A 24,909-nucleotide genomic window follows, 5' to 3' on the forward strand; every position below is an offset into this window, starting at 1 on the left:
GGTGCCAGTCCCACGGGTGCCATGTCCCATGAATGCCATGTCACATGGATGCTATGTCCCATGGATGCCGTGTCCCCTGGGTGCCGTGTCCCCTGGGTGCCGCGTCCCCTGGGTGCTGCGTCCCATGGATGATGTGTCCGATGGATGATGTGTCCCCTGGGTGCCATGTCCCCTGGGTGCCGCGTCCCATGGGTACCATGTCCCATGGATGATGTGTCCGATGGATGCTACGTCCCCTGGGTGCCGTGTCCCATGGGTACCATGTCCCCTGGGTGCCGTGTCCCATGGGTGCCGTGTCCCATGGGTACCATGTCCCCTGGGTGCCGCGTCCCATGGGTGCCGTGTCCCATGGGTGCTGTGTCCCATGGGTGCCGCGTCCCATGGGTACCATGTCCCCTGGGTGCCGCGTCCCATGGGTGCCGTGTCCCATGGATGATATGTCCCATGGGTGCCGCGTCCCATGGGTACCATGTCCCCTGGGTGCCGCGTCCCATGGGTGCCGTGTCCCATGGGTGCTGTGTCCCATGGGTGCCGCGTCCCATGGGTACCATGTCCCCTGGGTGCCGCGTCCCATGGGTGCCGTGTCCCATGGGTGCCGCGTCCCCGGCGCAGGTGGAAGCCGCAGCTGCAGGAGCTGCTGAAGCTCCCGGCCTTCATGCGGGTGTCGTCCACGGGGAACATGCTGAGCCACGTGGGTCACACCATCCTGGGCATGAACACCGTGCAGCTCTACATGAAGGTGCCGGGCAGCCGCACCCCCGGTGAGTGCGTGACGTCAGCGTGACGTCACCGTGACGTCACCCGCTGCGGCACCACCCGCAGCATCCCCCTTGTGGTGTCGCAGGCCGGGGTGGGGGGGGGACACACTGTGGGGTGACATCAATGGGGACACCGGGAGGTGAGGGTGATGCTGTGCTGAGCACCCACGTCGTGGTGACGACCATATGGGGTGTATGGGGTGATGCTATGGGGTGACGCTATGGGGTGGCATCAATGGGGACGCCAGGAGGTGACGCTGAGGGTGACACACACGGGGTGTTGTACAGCTGGTGGAGGGAACACGGAGGGGTGACACTATGGGGTGACATCAATGGGGACACACACATGGGGGGGTGATGACACCACGTTGAGCACCCACATCGTGGTGACAGCCACGTGGGGTGTTGTACAGCCGGTGGAGGGGACACGGAGGGGTGACGGTGCCACAGGGGTGACGGGGATGACAGGAGGGTGACATGGGGTGCCAGGGGGTACCATGGGGGTAACAGGAGGGTGACAAGGGGGTAACAGGGGGTGACAGGAGGGTGCCAGAGGGGTGACGGGGGGTGCCAGGAGGGTGCCAGGAGGGTGACGGGGGATGATGTGGGTGCCAAGAGGGTGCCAGGGGGTGACGTGGGGTGCCAGGAGGGTACCATGGAGGTGACAGGAGGGTGCAGGGGGTGATGTGGGGTGCCAGGAGGGTGGCGGGGGTGACAGGAGGGTACCATGGGGGTACCATGGGGGTGGCGGGGGGTGACAGGAGGGTGCCAGGAGGGTACCATGGGGGTGACGTGGGGGTGACAGGAGGGTGCTGCCCCCCACAGGCCACCAGGAGAACAACAACTTCTGCTCGGTGAACATCAACATCGGGCCCGGGGACTGCGAGTGGTTCGCGGTGCACGAGCACTACTGGGAGACCATCAGCGGCTTCTGCGACAGGCGAGAGGGCGGGGCCTGGGGAGAAGGGGCGGGGCCTCGGGGAGAAGGGGCGGGGCTTGGGGAGAAAGGGGCGGGGCCTGGGGGAAAGGGGCGGGGCTTAGAGAAAGGGGCGGGGCTTGGGGAGAAAGGAGCCAGGCCATAAGGGAGAGGGGTGGGAGAAGGGGGAGGATTCTAAAGGGAAGGGGGCGTGGTCTGGAACAAAGGGGCGGGGCTTAGGGGAAAGGGGCTGGTCCATAAGGGTGAGGATTGGGAGAAGGGGGTGGAGCCTAAAAGGAAGGGGCGTGGTCTGGAACAAAGGGGAGGGACATGGGAAAGGGGCGTGGCTTAGCGCGGTGGGCGTGGCCAGGGCAATAAGGGCAGGGATATAGAGCTTGGGGGGTGGGATATGGGGCTATAGGGGGGGATATGGGGCTATAGGGGGGGATATGGGGCTATGGGGGGGAGATATATGGGGCGGGGTGGGCGTGGCTTGTGGGGTGGGCGTGGCCAAGGCAAGGTGATCGAGACAGTAGAGAGAGCTCTATTGCTATGAGTGGGTAGATATGGGTCTATAGGGAGGGATATGGGTCTATAGGGGGGCTATATGGGACTGGGGGGCGTGGCTTATGGGGGATAGGGCGATAGGGGCAGTGTGGGGAGGGATATAGAGCTTGGGGGGTGGGATATGGGGCTATAAGGGGGTATAGGGGTCTATGGGGGGGCGATGTATGCGGCGGGGGGGCGTGGCTTGGATGGGGGCGTGGCTTAGCGCGGGGGGCGTGGCCAGTGCAGCACAATAGGCTCAATGGGGAGGGCTCTATAGGTTAGGGAGAGGATATGGGTCTATAGGGGGGAATATGAGTCTATAGGGGGGATATGGGTCTATAGGGGGGATATGGGTCTATAGGGGGGATATAGGTCTCTGGGGGGTGCTATGTGGGGCACGGGGGGGTCTGAAGGTGTCCCCGCCCGCAGGCACGGGGTGGATTACCTGACGGGCTCGTGGTGGCCGGTGCTGGAGGACTTGTACCGCTCCAACATCCCCGTGTACCGCTTCGTCCAGCGCCCCGGGGACCTGGTGTGGATCAACGCCGGCACCGTGCACTGGGTGCAGGCCACGGGCTGGTGCAACAACATCGCCTGGAACGTGGGGCCCCTCACGGGTATGGGGGGGGCGGGGTGGGGGGTATGGGATATGGGGTGTGGGTATGGGGTATGGGGATATGTCCCCATTACCCCCATTGCCCCCATCGCCCCTCATTGGCCCCCAATGCTCCCATTGCCCCCATCACCCTCATTGCCCCCATTGCCCCCATTACCCCCATTGCCCCCCCTTGCTTCCATTGTCCACATTGCCCCCATCGCCCCCCATTGCCCCCATTGTCCTCATCGCCCCTATTGCCCCCATTGCCCCATTGTCACCATTACCCCCATTGCCCCCCATTGCCCCCATCGCCCTCATCACCCCCATCGCCCCCATTGCCCTCATCGCCCCCCATTGCCTCTATTGCCCCCATTGTCCCCATTACCCCCATTGCCCTCATTGCCCCCATTGCCCCCATCGCCCCCATTGCCCCCATTGTCCCCATTACCCCCATTGCCCCCCATTGCCCCCATCGCCCTCATCACCCCCATCGCCCCCATTGCCCTCATCGCCCCCATTGCCTCTATTGCCCCCATTGTCCCATTACCCCCATTGCCCTCATTGCCCCCATTGCCCCCATCGCCCCCATCACCCCAATTGCCCCCATTACCCCCATCGCCCCTATTGTCCCCATTGCCCCATTACCCCCATTGCCCCCTTGCCCCCAGCCTACCAGTACCAGCTGGCGCTGGAGCGCTACGAGTGGAACGAGGTGAAGAACGTCAAGTCCATCGTGCCCATGATCCACGTGTCCTGGAACGTCGCCCGCACCGTGAAGATCAGTGACCCCGACCTCTACAGCATGATCAAGTGAGGGGCAGGGACAGGGGGCACCCGGGGGCACCCAGGGACAGGGAGGGGACATGCTGAACAGGGACATGGTGGGGATGGAGACACTGTGTGACAACCGGGTGACACTGGGTGTTGCAGGTACTGCCTGTTGCAGTCCGTAAAGCACTGTCAGGTGACACCGGGTGACAGTGGGTGACACTGGGTGGCACCGGGTGACACCGGGTGTTGCAGGTACTGCCTGTTGCAGTCCATCAAGCACTGTCAGGTGCAGCGCGAGAGCCTCGTGCGCGCAGGGAAGAAAATCACCTTCCAGGCGCGGGTGAAGGACGAACCGGCCTATTACTGCAACGAGTGTGACGTGAGTGCGGCGGGGGGGCGCGGGGGGGCCTTCGGGTGCCCTTGGTCATGGCCTTGGTCATGGCTTTGGTTGTCCCCTCCTTGTCCCCGCTATTGACCCCATGTCGTCCCCACATTGTCTCCATGGTGTGACACTGTTGTCCCCTCACTGTCCCCATGTTGTCAACACATTGTCCCCTCCTTGTCTCCATGGCAACCCCACGGTGTGATGCTCATGTCCCTTCATTGTCCCCACGTTGTCCCCACTGTTGATCCCGTGTTGTCCCCCCATTGTGATGCTGTTGTCCCCGCTGTTGTCCCCATGGTGTGACGCTCTTGTCCCCTCATTGTCCCCACATTGTCCCTGCTGTTGACCCCATGTTGTCCCCATGGTGTGACACTGTTGTCCCCTCATTGTCCCCTCATTGTCCCCCCTTTGTGACCCTCCTGTCCCCATGTTGTCCCCCTCTCTGTGCTGCTGTTGCCCCCTCTCTATAACACTGTTGCCCCCCTCTGTGCCGCTGTTGTCCCCCCGATGTGACACTGTTGTCCCCTTGCTGTGCCGCTGTTGCCCCCTCTCTGTTACCCCCTCTCTGTAACACTGTTGCCTCCTCTCTGTGCCGCTGTTGCCCCCTCTGTGTGACACTGTTGTCCTCCTCTGTGCCGCTGTTGTCCCCCCATTGTGACACTATTGCCCCTTCTGCGTGACGCTGTTGTCCCCTCTCTGTGACGCTGTTGTGGCCGTGCTGTGACACTGTTGTCCCCTCTCTGTGACGCTGTTGCCCCCGCTGTGACACTGTTGTCCCCTCATTGTCCCCTCATTGTCCCCCCGTTGTGACCCTCCTGTCCCCATGTTGTCCCCCCATTGTGCCGCTGTTGCTCCCTCTCTATAACACTCTTGCCCCCGCTGTGCCGCTGTTGCCCCCTGTGTGACACTGTTGTCCTCTCTCTGTGCTGCTGTTGCCCCCTCTCTATAACACTGTTGCCCCCTCTGTGCCGCTGTTGCCCCCCCGCTGTGACACTGTTGCCCCCTCATTGTCCCCGCGTTGTGATGCTCATGTCCCCATGTTGTCCCCCCATTGTGCCGCTGTTGCCCCCTCTCTGTGCCTCTGTTGTCCCCCCATTGTGACACTGTTGTCCCCTCTCTGTGCCGCTGTTGCGGTGCGGCTGTGACGCTGTTGTCCCCTCTGTGTGCCGCTGTTGCGGCGCGGCTGTGACGCTGTTGTCCCCTCTGTGTGCCGCTGTTGCGGCTGTGGCGCAGGTGGAGGTGTTCAACATCCTGTTCGTGACGAGCGAGACGGGCGGGCGCAACACGTACCTGGTGCACTGCGAGGGCTGCGCGCGGCGCCGCAGCGGCGCCCTGCACGGCGTCGTCGTGCTCGAGCAGTACAAGACCGAGGAGCTCATGAACATCTACGACAGCTTCACCCTGGTGAGGAGCCCCCGTGGGGACAGCCCCAGGGGGACACTGCTATGGGGAGAACACTATGGGGAGAACCCTATGGGGGCAGCGCTATGGGGAGAACACTATGGGGGCAGTGCTATGGGGACAGTGCTATGGGGACAGCTCCATCGAGACATCATGATGGGGACACCGCTATGGGGAGAATACTATGGGGACATGGCTATGGGGAGAACACTATGGGGACACTGCTCTGGGGACAGCACTATGGAGACAGCCCCCCAGGGACAGCCCCAGAGGGACAGCCCCAGGGGGACACCCCCCAAGGGACAGCCCCATACGGACAGCCCCATGGGGACAGCATGATGGGGACACCGCTATGGGGAGAACACTATGGGGACACTGCTATGGGGACATGACTATGGGGGCAGCACTATGGGGACAGCCCCATAGGGACACCCCCCCAGGGACAGCCCCATAGGGACAGTGCTATGGGGAGAACACCATGGGGACACTGCTATAGGGACATGACTATGGGGGCAGCCCCATGGGGACAGCCCCATAGAGACAGCATGATGGGGACACCGCTATGGAGAGAACACTATGGGGGCAGCACTATGGGGACATGACTATGGGGACACCCCCCCCAGGGACAGCCCCATAGGGACAACGCTATGGGGAGAACACCACAGGGACACTGCTATGGGGACAGTGCTATGGGGACAGCCCCATAGGGACAGCACTATGGGGACATGACTATGGGGACACCCCCCCATACGGACAGCCCCATAAGGACAGCCCCATGGGGACAGCGCTATGGGGAGAAAACTATAGGGACAGCACTATGGGGAGAACACTATGGGGACACTGCTATGGGGACATGACTATGGGGACAGCCCCCCAGGGACAGCCCCATAGGGACAGCCCCACGGGGACACCCCCCACAGGGACAGCCCCATGGGGACACCCCCACAGGGACAGCCCCATAGGGACAGCCCCATAGGGACAGCATGATGGGGACACCGCTATGGGGAGAACACTATGGGGACACTGCTATGGGGACATGACTATGGGGACAGCCCCATGGGGACACTGCTATGGGGACATCACTGTGGGGGCACCACTATGGGGACAGCCCTATAGGGACACCGCTATGGGGACACCCCCATGTCCCCATGGGGTTGGCATGTCCCATATGGGGGGGGGTTATGGGGGGGGATGTACCCCCTCCCCCCTTTACCCCCCTTGACCCCCCTCCCCCCCCCCTTGCAGGTGCCATCACCCGGCTCCAGATGAGCCCCGCCCCCCCCCATCGGGGGGGTCACGTGATGATGGGGGGGGCGTCACATGCCCTCCCCCTCCCCTCCCCCATAATGAACATTGTTATTTATTCACGGTGATATCGCCCCTCCCCCCCCCCACCCCCTCCCCACATGTGGGGGGAGGGGCCCGGATGTGGGGGGGGGAGGGAGGGCGGGTGGGGGGGGTTGGGCCCCTCCCCCCCCCCCGGTTTTATACACAAATACCCATTTATAGCAATTTTTTAAGCCCCTCCCCCCCCCGCTGCCCCTCCCCCCACAGTGGGGGATGGGGGGGTCCCTCTGCCCCTCCCCCACCCTCGGGTGCCCCCCCCCCCCATTAAAACGGGGGTCAATGGGGGGGGAGGGGCAGCCCTTTGCCAAGATACAACCAAAAACTCGCCCCTCCCCCACCCCCCGCCCCTCCCCCACCCCCAAATCCGGGCTATGGGGTGGGGGGTTAACGGGGGGGGGCTCAGGTCTCAATGGGGGGGGGGGACACCCCCAAACCATGGTGCAAAGGGGGGGGGGAGGGGGGGTCTGTGCCCCTCCCCCCCCCCCGCTCCCCCCTCCCTCCCCCCTCCCCCTCCCCGAGGGTTTTTTTTGGGTTTTTTGTAAATGATTTTGGGTTTTTTTGCCTCTTTTTTAATTTATACGCGGGGGGGAGGGAGGGGGGGGCGCGTTATTTATTGGGGGAGGGGCCGCGGGGGGGGGGGTGTGTCACTGTGACCCCTATGGGAGGGGGGGGGAGGGGTTGTGTGTCCCCCCCCACCCTTCCCCTCCCCCCTCATGGTGCTGGGCCCCTCCCCACCCACCCCCCTTTATGGCCCCTCCCCCACCCCCTCCCCCCTCCCCCAATCCGGTGTTTGGGGGGGGTGGGGGAGGGGTCGGTGCTGCCCCTCCCCCCCTTCCCCCCCGCCCCCCCCCCCGCGGCCACAGAAGCTATTTTGTACCTGAGATTAAATTAATGGCAACGCCCGAACGGCTCCGGGGGGGGCGGGGGGGGGGAGGGGAAGGAATTGGGGGGGGTCACTTGGGGGGGGGTTCAGGAATTGGGGGGGGGGGGATTAAAGAGGGAGGAGGAATGCGGGGATATGGGGGGGCAGGAATTGGGGGGGTCACAAGGGAGATAATGGGGAGCAATGGGGGGGACCAGGAATTGGGGGGGGTCACTGCGGGGGGGGTCAGGAATGGGGGGGGCACTGGAGGGGGCAGGAATTGGGGGGGGGATTTTAAAGGGGGGAGGGAAAGGGATGGGGGGTGGGGACATGGGGGGCAGGAATTGGGGGGGCACTGGGTGGAGGTCTTAAGGGGAGGGCACAGGGGTGGGTAATGGGGGGAGGAAAGAATTGGGGGGGCACAAGGGGAATAAAGGGGGGTGCAGGAATTGGGGGGTTCGATGGGGAAGTGGGGGGGCAACAAGGCAGGAATTGGGGGGGGGGGGCCAGGGGGTCCCTGTCACACTTTGGGGGGGGGGGGGGTGTCACACACACACCTTTAATGGGGGGCTGGGGGGTACATGTGGGTCAGGGCGGGGGGGGGCCGGCGCTGTCCCGCTCCACCTCGATGGACACGATGTGGTGCCCGGGCACCATGGCCAGGCCCAGCACCCGCGGCTCGCTGCCCGGGAACGCGTCTGGGGGGCACGGGGGGGTCAGCGCCCCATAGCGCCCCATAGCGCCCCATAGCGCCCCATAGCGCCCAACAGTGCCCCATAGCACCCAACAGCGCCCCATAGCGCCCAACAGCGCCCCACAGCGCCCCTTTAACCCGCCATAACCCCCTATAGCACCCCTTTAACCCGCCATAGCGCCCCTTTAACCTCCCATAACCCCCCTATAACCCCCCATAACTCCCCTATAACCCCCCATAACCGCCCTATAACCCCCATAATTCCCACTTAAACCCCCCAAACCCCCCCATAGCCCCCTATAAACCCCCATAACCCCCCTTTAATCCCCCTCTAAACCCCCCTTAACCCCCCATAACCCCCCTTCGACCCCCCATAACCGCCCTATAACCCCCATAATTCCCACTTAAACCCCCCAAACCCCCCCCATAGCCCCCCATAAACCCCCATAACCCCCCTTTAATCCCCCTCTAAACCCACCTTAACCCCCCATAACCCCCCTTTAACCCCATATAACTTCCCATAACCCCCCATAACTCCTCTTTAGGCTCCCATAACCCCCTATAACCACTCTTTAACGCCCCATAACCCCCCTATAACTCCCCGTAACCCCCCATAACCCCTTTTTGACCCCCTATAGCCCTCCAAAACCCCCAATAACGCTCCCATAACCCCACATAACCCCCCTTTAACCCCCTATAAGCCCCCCATAACCCCCCTTTAACCCTCCATAACACCCCTTTAACCCCCATAGCCCCCTCACAACCCCTCTATAACCCCCCCATACCCCCCTTTTAACCACCTATAACCCCTTATAACCCCCCTTAACCTCCCTTTAAGTCCCCATAGCCCCCCTTTAACCTCCCATAACCCCCCCATAACCCCTCTATAACCCCCCTTTAACCCCCCATAGCCCCTTATAACCCTCCCATACCCCTCTATAACCCCCCCTTTAACCTCCCATAACCCCCCTTTAACCCCCCATAACCCCCTTTTAGCCCCTTATAACCCCCCATAACCCCCTTTTAGCCCCCCATAACCCCCTTTTCACCTGCCATAAGCCCCCATAACCTCCTTTTAGCCCCCATAACCCCCTTTTCACCCCCTATAACCCCCCATAACCCCCTTTTCACCCCCCATAACCCCCCATAACCCCTTTTTAACCCCCCATAACCCCCTTTTCACCCCCTATAACCCCCCATAACCCCCTTTTAACCCCCCATAACCCCCTTTTCACCCCCTATAACCCCCTTTTCACCCCCTATAACCCCCCATAACCCCCTTTTCACCCCCCATAACCCCCTTTTCACCCCCTATAACCCCCATAACCCCCTTTTAACCCTCCATAACCCCCTTTTCACCCCCTATAACCCCCCATAACTCCCTTTTAGCCCCCCATAACCCCCTTTTCACCCCCTATAACCCCCCATAACCCCCTTTTCACCCCCCATAACCCCCTTTTCACCCCCTATAACCCCCCATAACCCCCTTTTAACCCTCCATAACCCCCTTTTCACCCCCTATAACCCCCCATAACCCCCTTTTCACCCCCCATAACCCCCTTTTCACCCCCTATAACCCCCCATAACCCCCTTTTCACCCCCTATAACCCCCCATAACCCCCTTTTAGCCCCTTATAATCCTCTATAACCCCCTATACCCTCCCATACCCCTCTATAACTCCCCTTTAACCCCCTTTTCACCCCCTAAAACCCCTCATAACCCTCTTTTAACCCCCCATAACCCCCTTTTCACCCCCTATAACCCCCTTTTAACCCCCCATAACCCCCTTTTCACCCCCTATAACCCCCCATAACCCCCTTTTAACCCTCCATAACCCCCTTTTAACCCCCTATAGCCCCCCATAACCCCCTTTTAGCTCCTTATAACCCCTCATAACCCCCTTTTAGCCCCCCATAATCCCCTTTTCACCCCCTATAACCCCCCATAACCCCCTTTTCACCCCCTATAACCCCCCATAACTCCCTTTTAGCCCCCCATAATCCCCTTTTCACCCCCCATAGCCCCCATAACCCCCTTTTCACCCCCTATAACCCCCCATAACTCCCTTTTAGCCCCCCATAATCCCCTTTTCACCCCCTATAACCCCCCATAACCCCCTTTTCACCCCCTATAACCCCCCATAACTCCCTTTTAGCCCCCCATAATCCCCTTTTCACCCCCTATAACCCCCCATAACCCCCTTTTAGCCCCTTATAACCCCCATAATCCCCTTTTAGCCCCTTATAACCCCCCATAACCCCCTTTTAGCCCCCCATAACCCCCCATAACCCCCTTTTCACCCCCTATAACCCCCCATAACCCCTTTTTAACCCCCCATAACCCCCTTTTCACCCCCTATAACCCCCCATAACCCCCTTTTAAGCCCCCATAACCCCCTTTTAACCCCCCATAACCCCCTTTTAGCCCCTTATAACCCCCCATAACCCCCTCTTCACCCCCTATAACCCCCATAACCCCCTTTTAACCCCCCATAACCCCCTTTTAACCCCCCATAACCCCCTTTTAGCCCCTTATAACCCCCCATAACCCCCTCTTCACCCCCCATAACCCCCCATAACCCCCTTTTAACCCTCCATAACCCCCTTTTAACCCCCTATAGCCCCCCATAACCCCCTTTTAGCCCCTTATAACCCCCCATAACCCCCTTTTAACCCCCCATAACCCCCCATAACCCCCTTTTCACCCCCTATAACCCCCCATAACCCCCTTTTAAGCCCCCATAACCCCCTTTTAACCCCCCATAACCCCCTTTTAGCCCCTTATAACCCCCCATAACCCCCTTTTAATCCCCTATAACCCTCCCGTCCCCCCGTGGCGCACCCGCGGCCTTGAGGAACTCCTGCGCGGAGCCGAGGATGACGTTGGCGTCGCGGTCGGTGCAGAGGAAGGCCCCGATGAGCGTCCGCCCGTCGGACATGCGGATGCGGAGGCTGCGGTTCAGCAGCGCCTCCAGCAGCCGCCGCGACCGCGGCTCCGGCCCCGCGGCCCCGGCCCCGGCCCCGCCGCAGGCCCCGGCCTCGCCAGCGGCAGCGGCAGCGGCAGCGCCGGGGGGCTGAGGACAGAGCCCGTGGGTCACCCCAGAGCAAAACAGAGCACCCCAGAGCACCCCCATAGCACAACAGAGCACCCCAGAGCACCCCCATAGCACAACAGAGCACCCCAGAGCACCCCCATAGCACCCCCATAGTACTCTATAGCACCCCCATAGCACAACATAGCACCCCCACAGCACCCCCATAGTACTCTATAGCACCCCCACAGCACCCCCATAGCACCCCCATAGTACTCTATAGCACCCCCATAGCACAACATAGCACCCCCACAGCATCCCCATAGCACCCCATAGTAGTCTATAGCACCCCATAGCACAACATAGCACCCCCATAGCACAACAGAGCACAACATAGCACCCCCACAGCACCCCCATAGCACCCCCATAGTACTCTATAGCACCCCATAGCACCCCCATAGCACCCCCATAGCATCCCCATAGCACCCCATAGTACTCTATAGCACCCCATAGCACCCCATAGCACCCCCATAGCACCCCCACAGCACCCCATAGTACTCCATAGCACCCCATAGCACCCCCACAGCATCCCCATAGCACCCCCACAGCACTCTATAGCACCCCATAGCACCCCATAGTACTCTATAGCACCCCATAGCACCCCCATAGCACCCCCACAGCACCCCATAGTACTCCATAGCACCCCATAGCACCCCATACACCCCCATAGCACCCCCACAGCACCTCATAGCACTCTATAGCAGCCCATAGCACCCCATAGCACCCCCATAGCAGCCCATAGCACCCCCATAGTACTCCATAGCACCCCCATAGCACTCTATAGCACCCCATAGCACCCCATAGTACTCTATAGCAGCCCATAGCACCCCCATAGCACTCTATAGCATCCCATAGCACCCCCATAGTACTCCATAGCACCCCATAGCACCCCCATAGCACTCCATAGCACCCCCAGAGTACTCCATAGCACCCCATAGCACCCCCATAGTACCCCCTAGTAGTCTATAGCACCCCCTAGTACTCTATAGCACCCCATAGCACAACAGAGCACCCCCATAGTACTCCATAGCACTCTATAGCATCCCCATAGCACCCCCATAGCACAACATAGTACAACATAGTACTCCATAGCACCTCATAGCACTGCCATAGCACCTCATAGCACCCCACAGCCCCTCGTAGGCCCCATGGATCCCCATAGAACCCCATAGGGCCCCCATAGGCCCCCCAGCGTCCATGAGTTCGCCCATCATGGGACACCCCATAGCCCCCATACCCCCCATAACCCACACACCCCCCATAGCCCCATAGCCCCATAGATCCCCCATAGATCCCCCATAGCCCCCATAGATGCCCCATAGGTCTCTATACCCCCCCCAGGCCTCCCTCACCGCCGCTTCCGCCATTGCCGGCGCCGCCTCCCAGCAGCCCCCGCGGGCGGTAGGCGGCACTTCCGGCCGCGTTGCCTTAGCGACGGCGCGGCGGCACTTCCGGCGTCCTCGGCGTCGTCATGGCGACGGGCGGCCCTTCCGGCGGCGGCGTTGCCATGCCAACCGGCGGCGCGGCGCGGGAACTGCGGCGGCTGCTGCGGGGGGAGCGCGGGGAGGTGGGGGGGGCCTATGGGGGCTATGGGGGGGCTATAGGGGGGAAATAGGGGCTATAGGGGTCCTATGGGGGCTATAGGGGGGATATAGGGGGGATATAGGGGGGATATAGGGGCTATGGGGGTCCTATGGGGGCTATAGGGGGGATATAGGGGGGATATAGGGGCTATGGGGGTCCTATGGGGGCTATAGGGGGGATATAGGGGTCCTATAGGGGCTATGGGGGGGATATAGGGGCCATGGGGGGGGTATGGGGGTGCTATAGAGGCTATGGGGGGGATACAGGGCCTGGGGAGGGGAGATATGGGTGTCCTATAGGGGCCATGGGGGTTCTATAGGGGCCATGGGGGGGGTATGGGAGTGTTATAGGGGCTATGGGAGTTCTATAGGGGCCATGGGGGGGAGTATGGGAATGTTATAGGGTATGGGGTTCTATAGGGGCCATGGGTTCTATAGGAGGGGTATGGGGGTGCTATAGGGGCTGGGGGGGGTTATGGGGGTCCTATAGTGGCTATGGGGGGCCTATAGCGGCTATGGGAGGGCTATGGGGGTCCTATAGGGGTTTGGGGGGGGTTATGGGGGGTCTATGGGGGCTGGGGGGGTTGTGGAAGCCCTATAGGCGTTATGGGGTGTGTTTATGAGGTGATTATGGGGGGCTATGGAGGACCTATTGGGGCTGCTGGGGGTTAGGGGGAGTCCTATAGGGACTGGGGGGGGTTATAGGGTGTGTATGTGGGTCCTATAGGGGTTATGGAGAGGCTATGGGGGGGTATGGGGATCCTATAGCGGTACGAAGGGGTTATGTGGGGGCTATGGGGGTCCTATAGGGGCTGGGGGGAGGTTATGGGGGGGGGGGGCCATGAGATCTGGGTGTCCATGGAGGGGGCTGTAGGATCTATGGGAGGCTATAGGGGAGCTATCGGTGGGGCTATGGGGGCTGTGGGGGGGCTGTGGGGGGGCTATAGTGGTTATGGGGGGGCTATAGGGTGCTATGGGGGGGCTATAGGGGGCTATAGGGTGCTATGGGGGGGGCTATAGGGTGCTATAGGGTGCTATAGGGTGCTATACAGCCCATTGTGTGTGTGTGTGTCCCCCCCCCCCACAGGCACCGACCCGCATCGACCCCCCCTCGGGGCTGCGCTGCCGCTGCCCCCCCGCGCCCCCCCCGGAGCCTCGCTCTGATTGGACACCGCCCCCCCCCCCCGGCCCCCCCCAGCAAGGGGGGGCCCCAGGGCCCGATCCAGCGCCTGCGGCTGCTCAACACCCTCACGGGGCAACAGGCCACAGTGCAGGTGGGGGGGCCCCTGGCACCTATGGGGGGCCATTGTCACCTATGGGGGGGCATTGTCACCTGGGGGGTGATCCCCTTGTCCCTTTTGGGGCCCCCCGTCCCCTTTAGGGGCTCCCCTCCTCCCTATTGTCCCCCCCTCGCCCCTTTAAGGGGTTCCCCTGTCCCCACGGGGGGGTCCCCTGTCCTCTTTTTGGGTCCTTGTGTCCCCTTTTGGGGGGGGGTCTCCTGCCCCATGGGAGAGCCCATTGTCCCCATGGGGGGGTCCCCCCCATTGCTGACCCCCCCTTTGCTCCTTTTGAAGGATCCCTGTCTCATTTAGGGGTCCCCCCACCCTGGTGTCCCCCTCCTCGTCTCCCCCCTGTCCCCATGGGGGGGCCCATTGTCCCCATGGGGGGGGTCCCTGTCTCCTTTAGTGGTTCCTCTGTTCCCTTTTGGGGGGGTCCCTGTCCCCTTATGGGGGGGCCCATTGACCCCATGGGGGGGTCCCTGTCTCCTTTAGGGGTTCCTCTGTCCCCTTTTGGGGGGGTCTCTGTCCCCATGGGGGGGCCCATTGTCCCCATGGGGGGGTCCCTGTCTCCTTTAGTGGTTCCTCTGTCCCCTTTTGGGGGGGTCCCTGTCCCCATGGGGGGGTCCTTGTCCCATTTAGGGGGTCCCCCCTCCCTGTTTTTCCCTTGCCGTGTCCCCCCCTGTCCCTATGGGGGGGTCCCTGTCTCCTTTAGGGGTTCCTCTGTCCCCTTTTGGGGGGATCCCTGTCCCCATGGGGGGGGTCCTTGTCGCATTTAGGGGGTCCCCTCCTCCCTATTGTCCCCACCTTGTCCCTTTGGGGTCCCCTCTCCCCATGGGGGGCCCATTGTCCCCATGGGGGGGTCCCTGTCTCCTTTAGGGGTTCCTCTGTTCCCTTTTGGGGGGGGGTCCCTGTCCCCATGGGGGGGGGTCCTTGTCCCATTTAGGGGGTCCCCTCCTCCCTATTGTCCCCACCTTGTCCCTTTGGGGTCCCCTGTCCCCATGGGGGGGCCCATTGTCCCTGGGGGGGGGGGTCCCCCCGTTGCTGACCCCTCTCCCCCCCCCCCCCCGCAGTCGGACAGTGTTCGCGGGCCCCTGCAGGGGGCGCTGTTGTGGAACGCGCACGCCGGCGGCTACGCGTGGCGGAGCGGGGGCGCCCCCTTGCGGCCGGAGGACCCGCTGCCGCCCGCCCCCCCCGCCGAGCCCGGGTCCCCCCCCCGGGTCCCCCCCCACGGCGCTGCTCTACTTCGCCGATGACTTCGTGGAGATCTGAACGGTGCGGGCCCAAATGACCCCCCCATAGCCCAAAGTGACCCCCCCATAGCCCCAAATGACCCCCCATAACCCAAATGACCCCCCCATAACCCCAAATGACCCCCCCATAACCCAAATGACCCCCCATAGCCCCAAATGACCCCCCCATAAACCAAATGACCCCCCATAACCCCAAACTACCTCCCCAATGCCCCAAAGTGACCCCCCCATAGCCCAAATGACCCCCCCCAGCCCCAAATGACCCCCTCCCATAGCCCAAAGTGACACCCCCAATGCCCCAAAGTGACCACTCCATAGCCCAAAGTGACCCCCCCATAGCCCCAAATGACCCCCCATAACCCAAATGACCCCCCCATAGCCCCAAATGACCCCCATAACCCAAAGTGACCCCCCCATAGCCCCAAAGTGACCACCCCATAGCCCCAAATGATCCCCCATAGCCCCAAATGATCCCCCATAACCCAAAATGACCCCCCCATAGCCCCAAATGACCCCCCCATAACCCCAAGTGACCCCCCATAACCCCAAATGACCCCCCCATAGCCCTAAATGACTGCCCTGCACCCCAAAGTGACCCCCCATAACCCCAAATGACCCCCCATAACCCACAGTGACCCCCCCATAGCCCCAAAGTGACCCCCCCCAGCACCCCAAACCTGATCCAACTGACCCCCAACCCCCCCAAATTAACCCCCATCACCCCCAAATCCCCCCAGCACCCCCCAAACTGCCCCCCCATCAGCTCCATCCCCCCCAAACTGACCCCCCCAGCACCCCCAAACCCCTCCCAGCACCCCAAATTGACCCCTAGCACCCCAATCCCCCCCCATCACCCCCAAACTGACCCCCCATCTCCCTCTTAGCACCCTCAGGACCGGCTCTTGGAGACACCGGGGTGGGGGGGTCCCCTCGGGGGGGGGTCCCCCCCCAGTTTTGGGGGGAGCGAGCGGAAATAAACCCCCGTTATGGGACGTACCCCCCCGTTCTATTCACTCAACACTCGCTGGGACCCGGGTTCGAGTCCGGGGGGGGACAAATTCCCGACCCCCCCCCCCCCAAAATGGTTCCAAAGAGTTTGGGGCCCCCCCCCAAACCACCCCCCCCCCCACAATAACCGGGGGGGGGGGGTCACGGGAAGGGCTCCGGGGGGGGCCGGTGCAGCGCCGCGTCCAGGCCGGTGCCGAGGCCGCAGGCTCCCACCAGCGCCAGGAAGGCCCAAAGGAAGAGTCTGTCCATGGCCAAGGCCGCCACGCGCCAGCGCTCCTGCAGCTGCGCGGCCCCGCCCCCTCAGCACCTGCCCCCCCGCCTGTGGGGCGGATGTGGGGCGGCTGTGGGGCAGCTATGGGGTGGCCGTGGGGCGGATATGGGGGTGCTATGGGGCTTGCGCGAGAGCAGGGGCTGCTATGGGGCAGCTGTGGGGCTGCTATGGGGCTTCTATGGGGCTGCTATGGGGCAGCTGTGGGGCTTGCGCGAGAGCAGGGGCTGCTATGGGGCTCCTATGGGGCTGATATGGGGCTTGCATAGGGGGTGCGCGAGAGGAGGGGCTTCTATGGGGCTGCTGTGCAGCTGCTTTGGGGCTTGTGTGAGAGCAGGGGCTGCTATGGGGCTTCTATGGGGCTTCTATGGGTCTTGAATGAGGGGTGCGCGAGAGGAAGGGGTTCTATGGGGCTTCTGTGAGGCTGCTGTGGGGCTTACATGAAGGAAGGGGCTTCTATGGGGCTTCTGTGGGGCTGCTCTGGGGCTGCTATGGGGCGGCTATGGGGCTTGCGTGAGAGCAGGGGCTGCTATGGGGCTTCTAAGGGGCTTGAATGAGGGATGCGCGAGAGGAGGGGCTTCTGTGGGGCTTCTATGGGGCTGCTGTGAGGTTGCTATTGGGCTTGCGCGAGAGCAGGGGCAGCTATGGGGCTTCTATGGGGCTTGCACGAGGGTGCACAAGGACACACAAGGTCACACAAGGATCACACGGGGTCACACGAGGGTACACGAGGTCACACGAGGGTACACAGGGTCACACGAGGACACCCGGGGTCACATGAGGTCACACAGGATCACATGAGGACACCTGAGGTTACACGAGGACACACGAGGGCCACACAAAGGTCACATGAGGACAAACAAGGGTCACACGGGGTCACACGAGGGTTACACGAGGTCACACGAGGGTTACACGAGGTCACACGAGGGTCACACAAGGACACCCGGCGTCACAGGAGGTCACACAGGGTCACATGAGGACACCTGAGGTCACACGAGGACACACGAGGGTTACACAAGGACACACAAGGACAAACAAGGGTCACACGGGGTCACACGAGGGTTACACGAGGTCACACGGGTCACACGAGGACAAACAACGCTTACACGAGGACACACGAGGGTCACACGAGGACACACAGGGTCACACGAGGACACACGAGGGTCACACAGGGGTCACAGGGGTCACACCTCCTGCTGCCGCTGCTGCTCCCGGAGGCTCCGCGCGATGAACCCGACGGCGGCCGCGGCCTCGCGCAGCTCGGGGGGGGGGGGCGGCGGCGGCGGCTCCGGCGGGGCCCGGCGGGGGGGGGGGCCCGGGGGGGCGGATCCGGGGGGGGGCCGCCGCAGGAAGTATTCATCCGCGCCGCCAGGGGGCGCCAGCAGGGCGCGGGGCTCCGGAGGGAGGGGCGGGGCTGGGGGGCAGCGGAGGCCGAGGAGGGGGGGGAGGCGCTGGAGGAGGAGCTGGGGGGGGGGTGTCAATGGGGGTCATGGGGGGGGGATGGGGGGGGGGGCAGGACCCCCCTTCCTACCCCCCCACCCCAATGTGGGGAATGAGCCCCCCCCCGGGGGGGGAGGATTTGGGGGTGGTCCCCATGGGGGGTTATGGGGGAGATCCCAAGGGGGGGGCAACAGGGTCATGTGGGGGGGTCCCCAATGGGGGGCCAATGGGGCCATGGGGGTCATGGGGGGGTCCCCAATGCGGAGGCAATGGGGTCATGGGAGGGTCCGCAATGGGGGGGCAATGGGGTCATGGGGGGGCACCTATGGGGGAGGCAATGGGGTCATGGGGGGGCACCTATTGGGGGTCACTGGAGTCATAGGGGGTCCCCAATGGAGGGGGCAATGGGGTCATGGGGGATCCCCAATGGGGGGGTAATGGGGTCATATGGGTCATGGGGGGTCCCCAATGGGGGGACAATGGGGTCACGGGGGGGCACGTATGGGGGGTCGATGGGGCCATGGGGGTCATGGGGGGGGTCCCCAATGGGGGGGCAATGGGGTTATGGGAGGGTCCCCAAGGGGGGGGGTAATGGGGCCATGGGGGTCATGGGAGATCCCCAATGGGGGGACAATGGGGTCATGGGAGTCATGGGGGGGGGTCCCTAATGGGAGATCAATGGGGCCATAGGGAGTCCCCAGTGGAGGGGTCCCCAATGAGGTCATGGGGGGGTCCCCAACGGGGGGGCAATGGGGCCATTGGGGTCACCCATGGGTGCTGGGGTGGGGGGGGGGTGAATGCGAGGGGTCCCAATGTCTCTGGGAGGGCAGGGGGTGCCCCTATGGGTGCCATGGGTGGGTGGGGGGTGTGTATCTCACCCTGTGCACCCAGGGGGGCAGGCGGTGGGTGCCCGGTGCCCGGTGGTGCACGTTGAGCACCCCGACGCTGAGGGTGACGCCGAGCGTGAGCAGCATCATGGTGGCCGTGAGGTAGCGGCCGATGAGCGGCACCGCCAGCGACGTGGCGGGGACCTTGTCCGCCAGCAGCAGCAGGAACACGGTGAGCGTCAGCAGCGCGAACAGCGCCAGCGTCAGCTTCTCCCCTGCGCGGGGCAAAACCCTCGTGTGAAACCCTCGTGCGAAACCCTCGTGCGAAACCCTCGTGTGAAACCCTCGTGCGAAACCCTCGTGTGAAACCCTCGTGCAAAGCCCTTGTGCAAAAGCCTCCAGACACCCCCCCCCCCCTTGCAAAGCCCTTGTGCAATAGGGATGGGTTCCCCCCCCCCACCCCATGCAAACAGCGCCCCGCCATGAGACACGTGCAAAGTCCTCGTGCAAGGTCCTTGTGCAAAACCCTCGTGCAAAGGACTCACACACACACACACACCCACCCCCAGGCCCCAGGCCGTGCAAATCCCTCATGGAAACACACCCCCCCACACACAAATGGCCCCCAGAGAAGCCGCATGTAAAACCCTCGTGCAAGGCCCTCGTGCAAGGGACTTGTGCGAACACCCCCCCCCGCAAGGCTCTTGTGCAAAGGGGATTGGCAGCCACGTGCAAACCCCTCATGGAAGGGTCCCCAATGGGGGGAGGCAATGGGGTCATGGGGGGGGGTCCTCAATGGGGGGCAATGGGGTCATGGTGGGTCCCCAATGGGCGGGGGCGATGGGGTCATGGGGTGGGTCCCCAATGGGGGGGGGCAATGGGGTCATGGGGGAGTCCCCAATGGGCGGGGGCGATGGGGTCATGGGGTGGGTCCCCAATGGGGGGGGCAATGGGGTCATGGGGGAGTCCCCAATGGGGGGGGGCAATGGGGTCATGGTGGGTCCCCAATGTGGGGGGGCAATGGGGTCATGGGGGGGTTCCCAATGAGGGGAGGAATGGGGTCATGGGGGGGTCCCAATAGGGGGGGGCAATGGGGTCATGGGGTGGGTCCCCAATGAGGGGGGGGCAATGGGGTCATGGGGGGGTCCCCAAGGGGGGGGGTAATGGGGTCATGGGGGGGTGCCTAATGGGGGGGGTAATGGGGTCATGGGGGGTCCGCAATGGGGGGGCAATGGGGTCATGGGGGGGTCCCAATGGGGGGGGGAATGGGGTCATGGGGTGGGTCCCCAATGAGGGGGGGGCAATGGGGTCATGGGGGGGTTCCCAATGGGGGGGGGCAATGGGGTCATGGGGTGGGTCCCCAATGAGGGGGGGGCAATGGGGTCATGGGGGGTCCCCAATGGGGGGGGCAATGGGGTCATGGGGGGGTCCGCAATGGGGGGGGCAATGGGGTCATGGTGGGTCCCCAATGGGGGTGGGCAATGGGGTCATGGGGGGTCCCCAATGGGGGGGGTAATGGGGTCATGGTGGGGTTCCCAATGGGGGGGGGGGGCAATGGGGCACCCCCCCCCCAAAAGCAGCTGCACAGAAAGGCCTCGTGCAAAGGACTTGTGAGAACACGCGCACGCAGGGCTCTTGTGCAAGAGGGATGGGGCCCTGCAAACAGCCTCCTTGATGAGACACGTGTGAGACCCTCGTGCAAAGCCCTCGTGCAAGGCCGTCGTGCGCGGCCGCCGCACCGGCGTCGGGGGGCAGGTAGAAGACGGCGCTGGCGAGCAGCGTGATGAGCACGCAGGGCACGAGCACCGTCGCGATGTAGAAGAGCGGCTTCCGCCGCAGCACCAGGTAGAAGGTGACGTCCTCGTGCGAGGGCCCCGCGTGGTGCCGGCCCGAGCGGTGCCGCAGCTCCCACTGCCCGTTCTCTGCGCGCCAGAGCCTCGCACCAGGGCTGCGGCCCCCCCGTGCAAAGCGGCCCCCGGACACCCCCATAAAGCCCCATAGAGACACCCCCCCCTTAATCCTTGTGAGAAACCCCCGTGCGAGACTTCATCCTCGTGCAAAGCCCCTTCGACCCTCCCCGATCCTTGTGCAAAGATCCCCCTCCCCCCCAATATAAAGCCCCCCCCGCCCAGTCCTCGTGCAAAGCCTCGTGCGAAGCCCCTTGGGACCCCCCCAATCCTTGTGCAAAGCCCCAGAATGATCCCCAATCCTCACACAAAGCCTCCCCTCCCCCCAATATAAAGCCCCACAGAGCTCCCCCCCCCCCCAGTCCTCGTGCAAAGCCTCGTGCAAGGCCCCTTGGGACCCCCCCAACCCTTGTGCAAAGCCTCCCTCCTCCCCCATACCAAGCCCCATAGATCCCCCCCCGTCCTTGTGCAAACCCTCGTGCAAAGCCCCTTGGGACCCCCCTAATCCTCATGCAAAGCCCCTCCATGATCCCCAATCCTCTCACAAATCCCCCTCTTCCCCCAATATAAAGCCCCATAGAGTCCCCCCCCAGTCCTCGTGCAAACCCTCGTGCAAATCCTTGTGCAAAGCCCCTCCATGATCCCCAATCCCCAAACAAAGCCTCCCCTCCCCCCAATATAAAGCCCCACAGAGCTCCCCCCCCCCAGTCCTCGTACAAACCCTCGTGCAAGGCCCCTTGGGACCCCCCCAATCCTTGTGCAAAGCCCCCCCCCCCCCCCATACCAAGCCCCATAGATCCCCCTCCCATCCTTGTGCAAACCCTCGTGCAAAGCCCCTTGGGACCCCCCCCCCCATCCTCGTGCAAACCCTCGTGCAAGGCCCCTCGGGGCTCACCCTGGAAGCCGTCGGGCAGCGTGACGCGCCCCCCCCCGCCGCCGGGGGCCCCCCCCTCGTCCTCGGCCCCCCCCAGGCTCAGCCGCAGCTCCCCGGGGCCGTACGAGCCCGAGCGGAACACGAGGGAGCAGTTCTGCCAATCAAAGGGGAAGTGCGAGACCTGGGGGGGGGGGGCAAAGGGGGGGTCACCAGCACCGCAACACCCTGAAACAGCCCCAAAACAGCCCAAAACAGCCCCAAAACACCCCGAAACACCCCAAAACAGCCCCAAACAGCCCCAAAACAGCCCAAAACACCCCGAAACAGCCTCAAAACAGCCTGAAACACCCCGAAACAGACCCAAACCAGCCCGAAACAGCCTGAAACACCCCGAAACAGCCCCAAAACAGCCTCAAAACAGCCTGAAACACACCGAAACAGCCCCAAAACAGCCTCAAAACAGCCTGAAACACACCGAAACAGCCCCAAACAGCCTCAAAACAGCCTGAAACACCCCGAAACAGCCCCAAAACAGCCTCAAAACAGCCTGAAACACACCGAAACACCCGGAAACAGCCCAAAACAGCCTCAAACAGCCCCAAAACAGCCCAAAACAGCCCCAAAACACCCCGAAACACCCCGAAACAGCCCCAACCAGCCCCAAAACAGCCCAAAACACCCCGAAACTGCCCCAAAACAGCCTCAAAACAGCCTCAAAACAGCCTGAAACACTCCGAAACAGCCCCAAAACAGCCCGAAACAGCCTGAAACACCCCGAAACTGCCCCGAAACAGCCTCAAAACAGCCTGAAACACCCCGAAACAGCCCCAAAACAGCCCAAAACAGCCTGACACACCCCGAAACTGCCCCAAAACAGCCTCAAAACAGCCTGAAACACCCCGAAACAGCCCCAAAACAGCCCGAAACACCCCGAAACAGCCCAAAATAGCCCCAAAACACCCCAAATCAGCCCGAAACAGCCCAAAACAGCCCGAAACAGCCCATAACAGCCCAAACCCACCATAAACCAGCCCAAACCAGCCCCGAAACAGACCAAAATAGCCCCAAAACACCCCAAACCAACTCGAAACAGCCCAAAACAGACTGAAACAGCCCAAAACAGCCCGATACACCCCAGAACAGCCCAAACCCACCATAAACCAGCCCAAAACAGCCCCAAAACAGCCCAAAATAGCCCCAAAACACCCCGAAGCAGTCCAAACTACTCTGAAACACCCCAAAACAGCCCGAAACACCCCCAAACAGCCCAAAACCACTATAAACCAGCCCAAACCAGCCCCGAAACAGCCCAAACCAGCCTCAAAACAACCCAAACCAGCCCAAAATAGCCCCAAAACAGCCCAAACCCACCATAAACCAGCCTGAAACACCCCCAAACAGCCCAAACCACTCTGAAACAGCCCGAAACAGCCCAAACCACTCTGAAACAGCCCGAAACAGCCCAAAACGTCCTGTAACACCCCAAAACCACCCTGAAATACTCCCAAAACACCCCAAAACACCCCAAAACACCTGAAACACCCCTAAACACCCCAAAACACCCCAAAACCACACTGAAACACCCCAAAACCACCCTGAAACACCCCAAAACCACACCAAAACACCCCAAAACCACCCTGAAACACCCCAAAACCACCCCAAAACACCCCCAAACACCCAGAAACACCACAAAACCACCCCAAAACAGCCCCCATGGCCCCGCATAACCCCCCCAGCACCCCTGTAGCCCCCCTATGACACCCCATATCCCACCCCATAGCCCCCATAGCCCCCCATAGCCCCCATAGCCCCCCATAGCCCCCATAGCCCCCATAGCCCCCCATAGCCGCTCACCCTGATGGGGCAGCGGCTGCGGAACAGCGCCGGGGGGCGCCAGCGCACGGAGCCATCGGGGGTCACAACGGCCCGAACGTCCAGAGACACCCCGAACTCCCCGTCATTGCTGGGGGGACCCCAATGACCCCCCATGGGACCCCATTAACCCCTATGGGACACCTTTACCCGCTACGGGACCCCCATAACCCCCTATGGGATGCGATAACCCCTATGGGACCCCATTCCTCTTTATGGGACCCCATTAACCCCCATGGGACCCCAATACCCGCTATGGGACCCCATTAACCCCCATGGGACCCCATAACCCCCTAGGGGACCCCATAACCCCTATGGGACCCAAATACCCGCTATGGGACCCCATAGCCCCTATGGGACCCCAATACCCCTATGGGACCCCAATACCCGCTATGGGACCCCATTAACACCCATGGGACCCCAATACCCCTATGGGACCCCAATACCCGCTATGGGACCCCATTAACCCCCATGGGACCCCATAACCCCCGAAGGGGACCCCATTACCCCTAGGGGACCCCAATACCCTCTATGGTACCCCATTAACCCTTATGGGACCTCCCATTACCCCCTGTTACCCCTATAGGACCCCCCAGGACCTCCCATAACCCCCATAGGGCACTCCCAGGACCCCCCATTACCCCCCCCATCACCCCCATAGGACTCCCCTGACCCCCCCCCATTACCCCCCATTACCCCCCATAGGATCCCCCTGCACCCCCCATACCGCCCCATTACCTCCCATAGCCCCCCCATTACCCCCCCCAGGACCCCCTGTGCCCCCCCCATTGTTACCCCCACAGGACCCCCGTGGCCCCCCCGTTACTTGTTGTCCAGCCCCACATCCGGCAGCCAGAGCAGCTCCGCCGGGACCCGCAGCAGCCGCAGCCCCCCAAAGAGCCGCGGCTCCCACTGCAGGCGGGGGTCCCGCCAGCGCTGGGGGGGAGGCGTGAGGGGGGGCCCCATGGCCCCCCAGTACACCCATATGGGACCCCCGTACCCCTCATGGCCCACTATGGGACCCCAAACACCCCCCCATGGCCCACTATGGGACCCCCCATACCCCCATGGCCCTCTATGGGACCTCAAACAACCCCCATGTCCCACTGTGGGACCCCCCCATACCCCCCATGTCCCACTATGGGACCCCCCATACCCCCCCATGGCCCCCTATGGGACCCCCCATACCCCCCATGGCCCCCTATGGGACCCCAAACACCCCCCATG

The 24,909-nt window shown here is 62.8% G+C and overlaps 4 protein-coding genes across 4 annotated transcripts; 2 read left to right on the plus strand and 2 right to left on the minus strand.

Moving 5' to 3' along the window:
- The first annotated feature begins 579 nt into the window (after nucleotides 1-579).
- On the plus strand, nucleotides 580-6,760 carry KDM6B (lysine demethylase 6B). Its single transcript, XM_030474576.1, has 8 exons — nucleotides 580-761; nucleotides 1,584-1,698; nucleotides 2,653-2,840; nucleotides 3,490-3,631; nucleotides 3,752-3,805; nucleotides 3,836-3,971; nucleotides 5,211-5,381; nucleotides 6,624-6,760. The coding sequence occupies exons 1-8, from the start codon at nucleotides 656-658 to the stop codon at nucleotides 6,645-6,647; spliced, it is 936 nt and encodes a 311-aa protein (XP_030330436.1). The 5' UTR covers nucleotides 580-655; the 3' UTR covers nucleotides 6,648-6,760.
- Nucleotides 6,761-8,132: 1,372 nt separating this feature from the next.
- Nucleotides 8,133-12,846, minus strand: NAA38 (N-alpha-acetyltransferase 38, NatC auxiliary subunit). Its single transcript, XM_030474575.1, has 3 exons — nucleotides 12,823-12,846; nucleotides 11,124-11,355; nucleotides 8,133-8,285 (listed from the first exon to the last, which is right to left on the minus strand). The coding sequence occupies exons 1-3, from the start codon at nucleotides 12,844-12,846 to the stop codon at nucleotides 8,176-8,178; spliced, it is 366 nt and encodes a 121-aa protein (XP_030330435.1). The 3' UTR covers nucleotides 8,133-8,175.
- A 673-nt stretch (nucleotides 12,847-13,519) lies between these two features.
- LOC115603014 (atherin-like) lies at nucleotides 13,520-15,489 on the plus strand. The gene is made up of 3 exons (XM_030474527.1): nucleotides 13,520-13,580; nucleotides 14,044-14,230; nucleotides 15,307-15,489. The coding sequence occupies exons 1-3, from the start codon at nucleotides 13,576-13,578 to the stop codon at nucleotides 15,487-15,489; spliced, it is 375 nt and encodes a 124-aa protein (XP_030330387.1). The 5' UTR covers nucleotides 13,520-13,575.
- A 1,146-nt stretch (nucleotides 15,490-16,635) lies between these two features.
- On the minus strand, nucleotides 16,636-24,648 carry CHRNB1 (cholinergic receptor nicotinic beta 1 subunit). Its single transcript, XM_030474528.1, has 7 exons — nucleotides 24,509-24,648; nucleotides 23,665-23,773; nucleotides 21,813-21,991; nucleotides 20,769-20,977; nucleotides 19,081-19,304; nucleotides 18,088-18,225; nucleotides 16,636-16,776 (listed from the first exon to the last, which is right to left on the minus strand). The coding sequence occupies exons 1-7, from the start codon at nucleotides 24,646-24,648 to the stop codon at nucleotides 16,636-16,638; spliced, it is 1,140 nt and encodes a 379-aa protein (XP_030330388.1).
- Between the last annotated feature and the right edge of the window lie 261 nt (nucleotides 24,649-24,909).

This window comes from Strigops habroptila, unplaced genomic scaffold (assembly GCF_004027225.2).
Source record: "Strigops habroptila isolate Jane unplaced genomic scaffold, bStrHab1.2.pri NW_022045602.1_ctg1, whole genome shotgun sequence".
Classification (NCBI taxonomy): Eukaryota; Metazoa; Chordata; class Aves; order Psittaciformes; family Psittacidae; genus Strigops; species Strigops habroptila.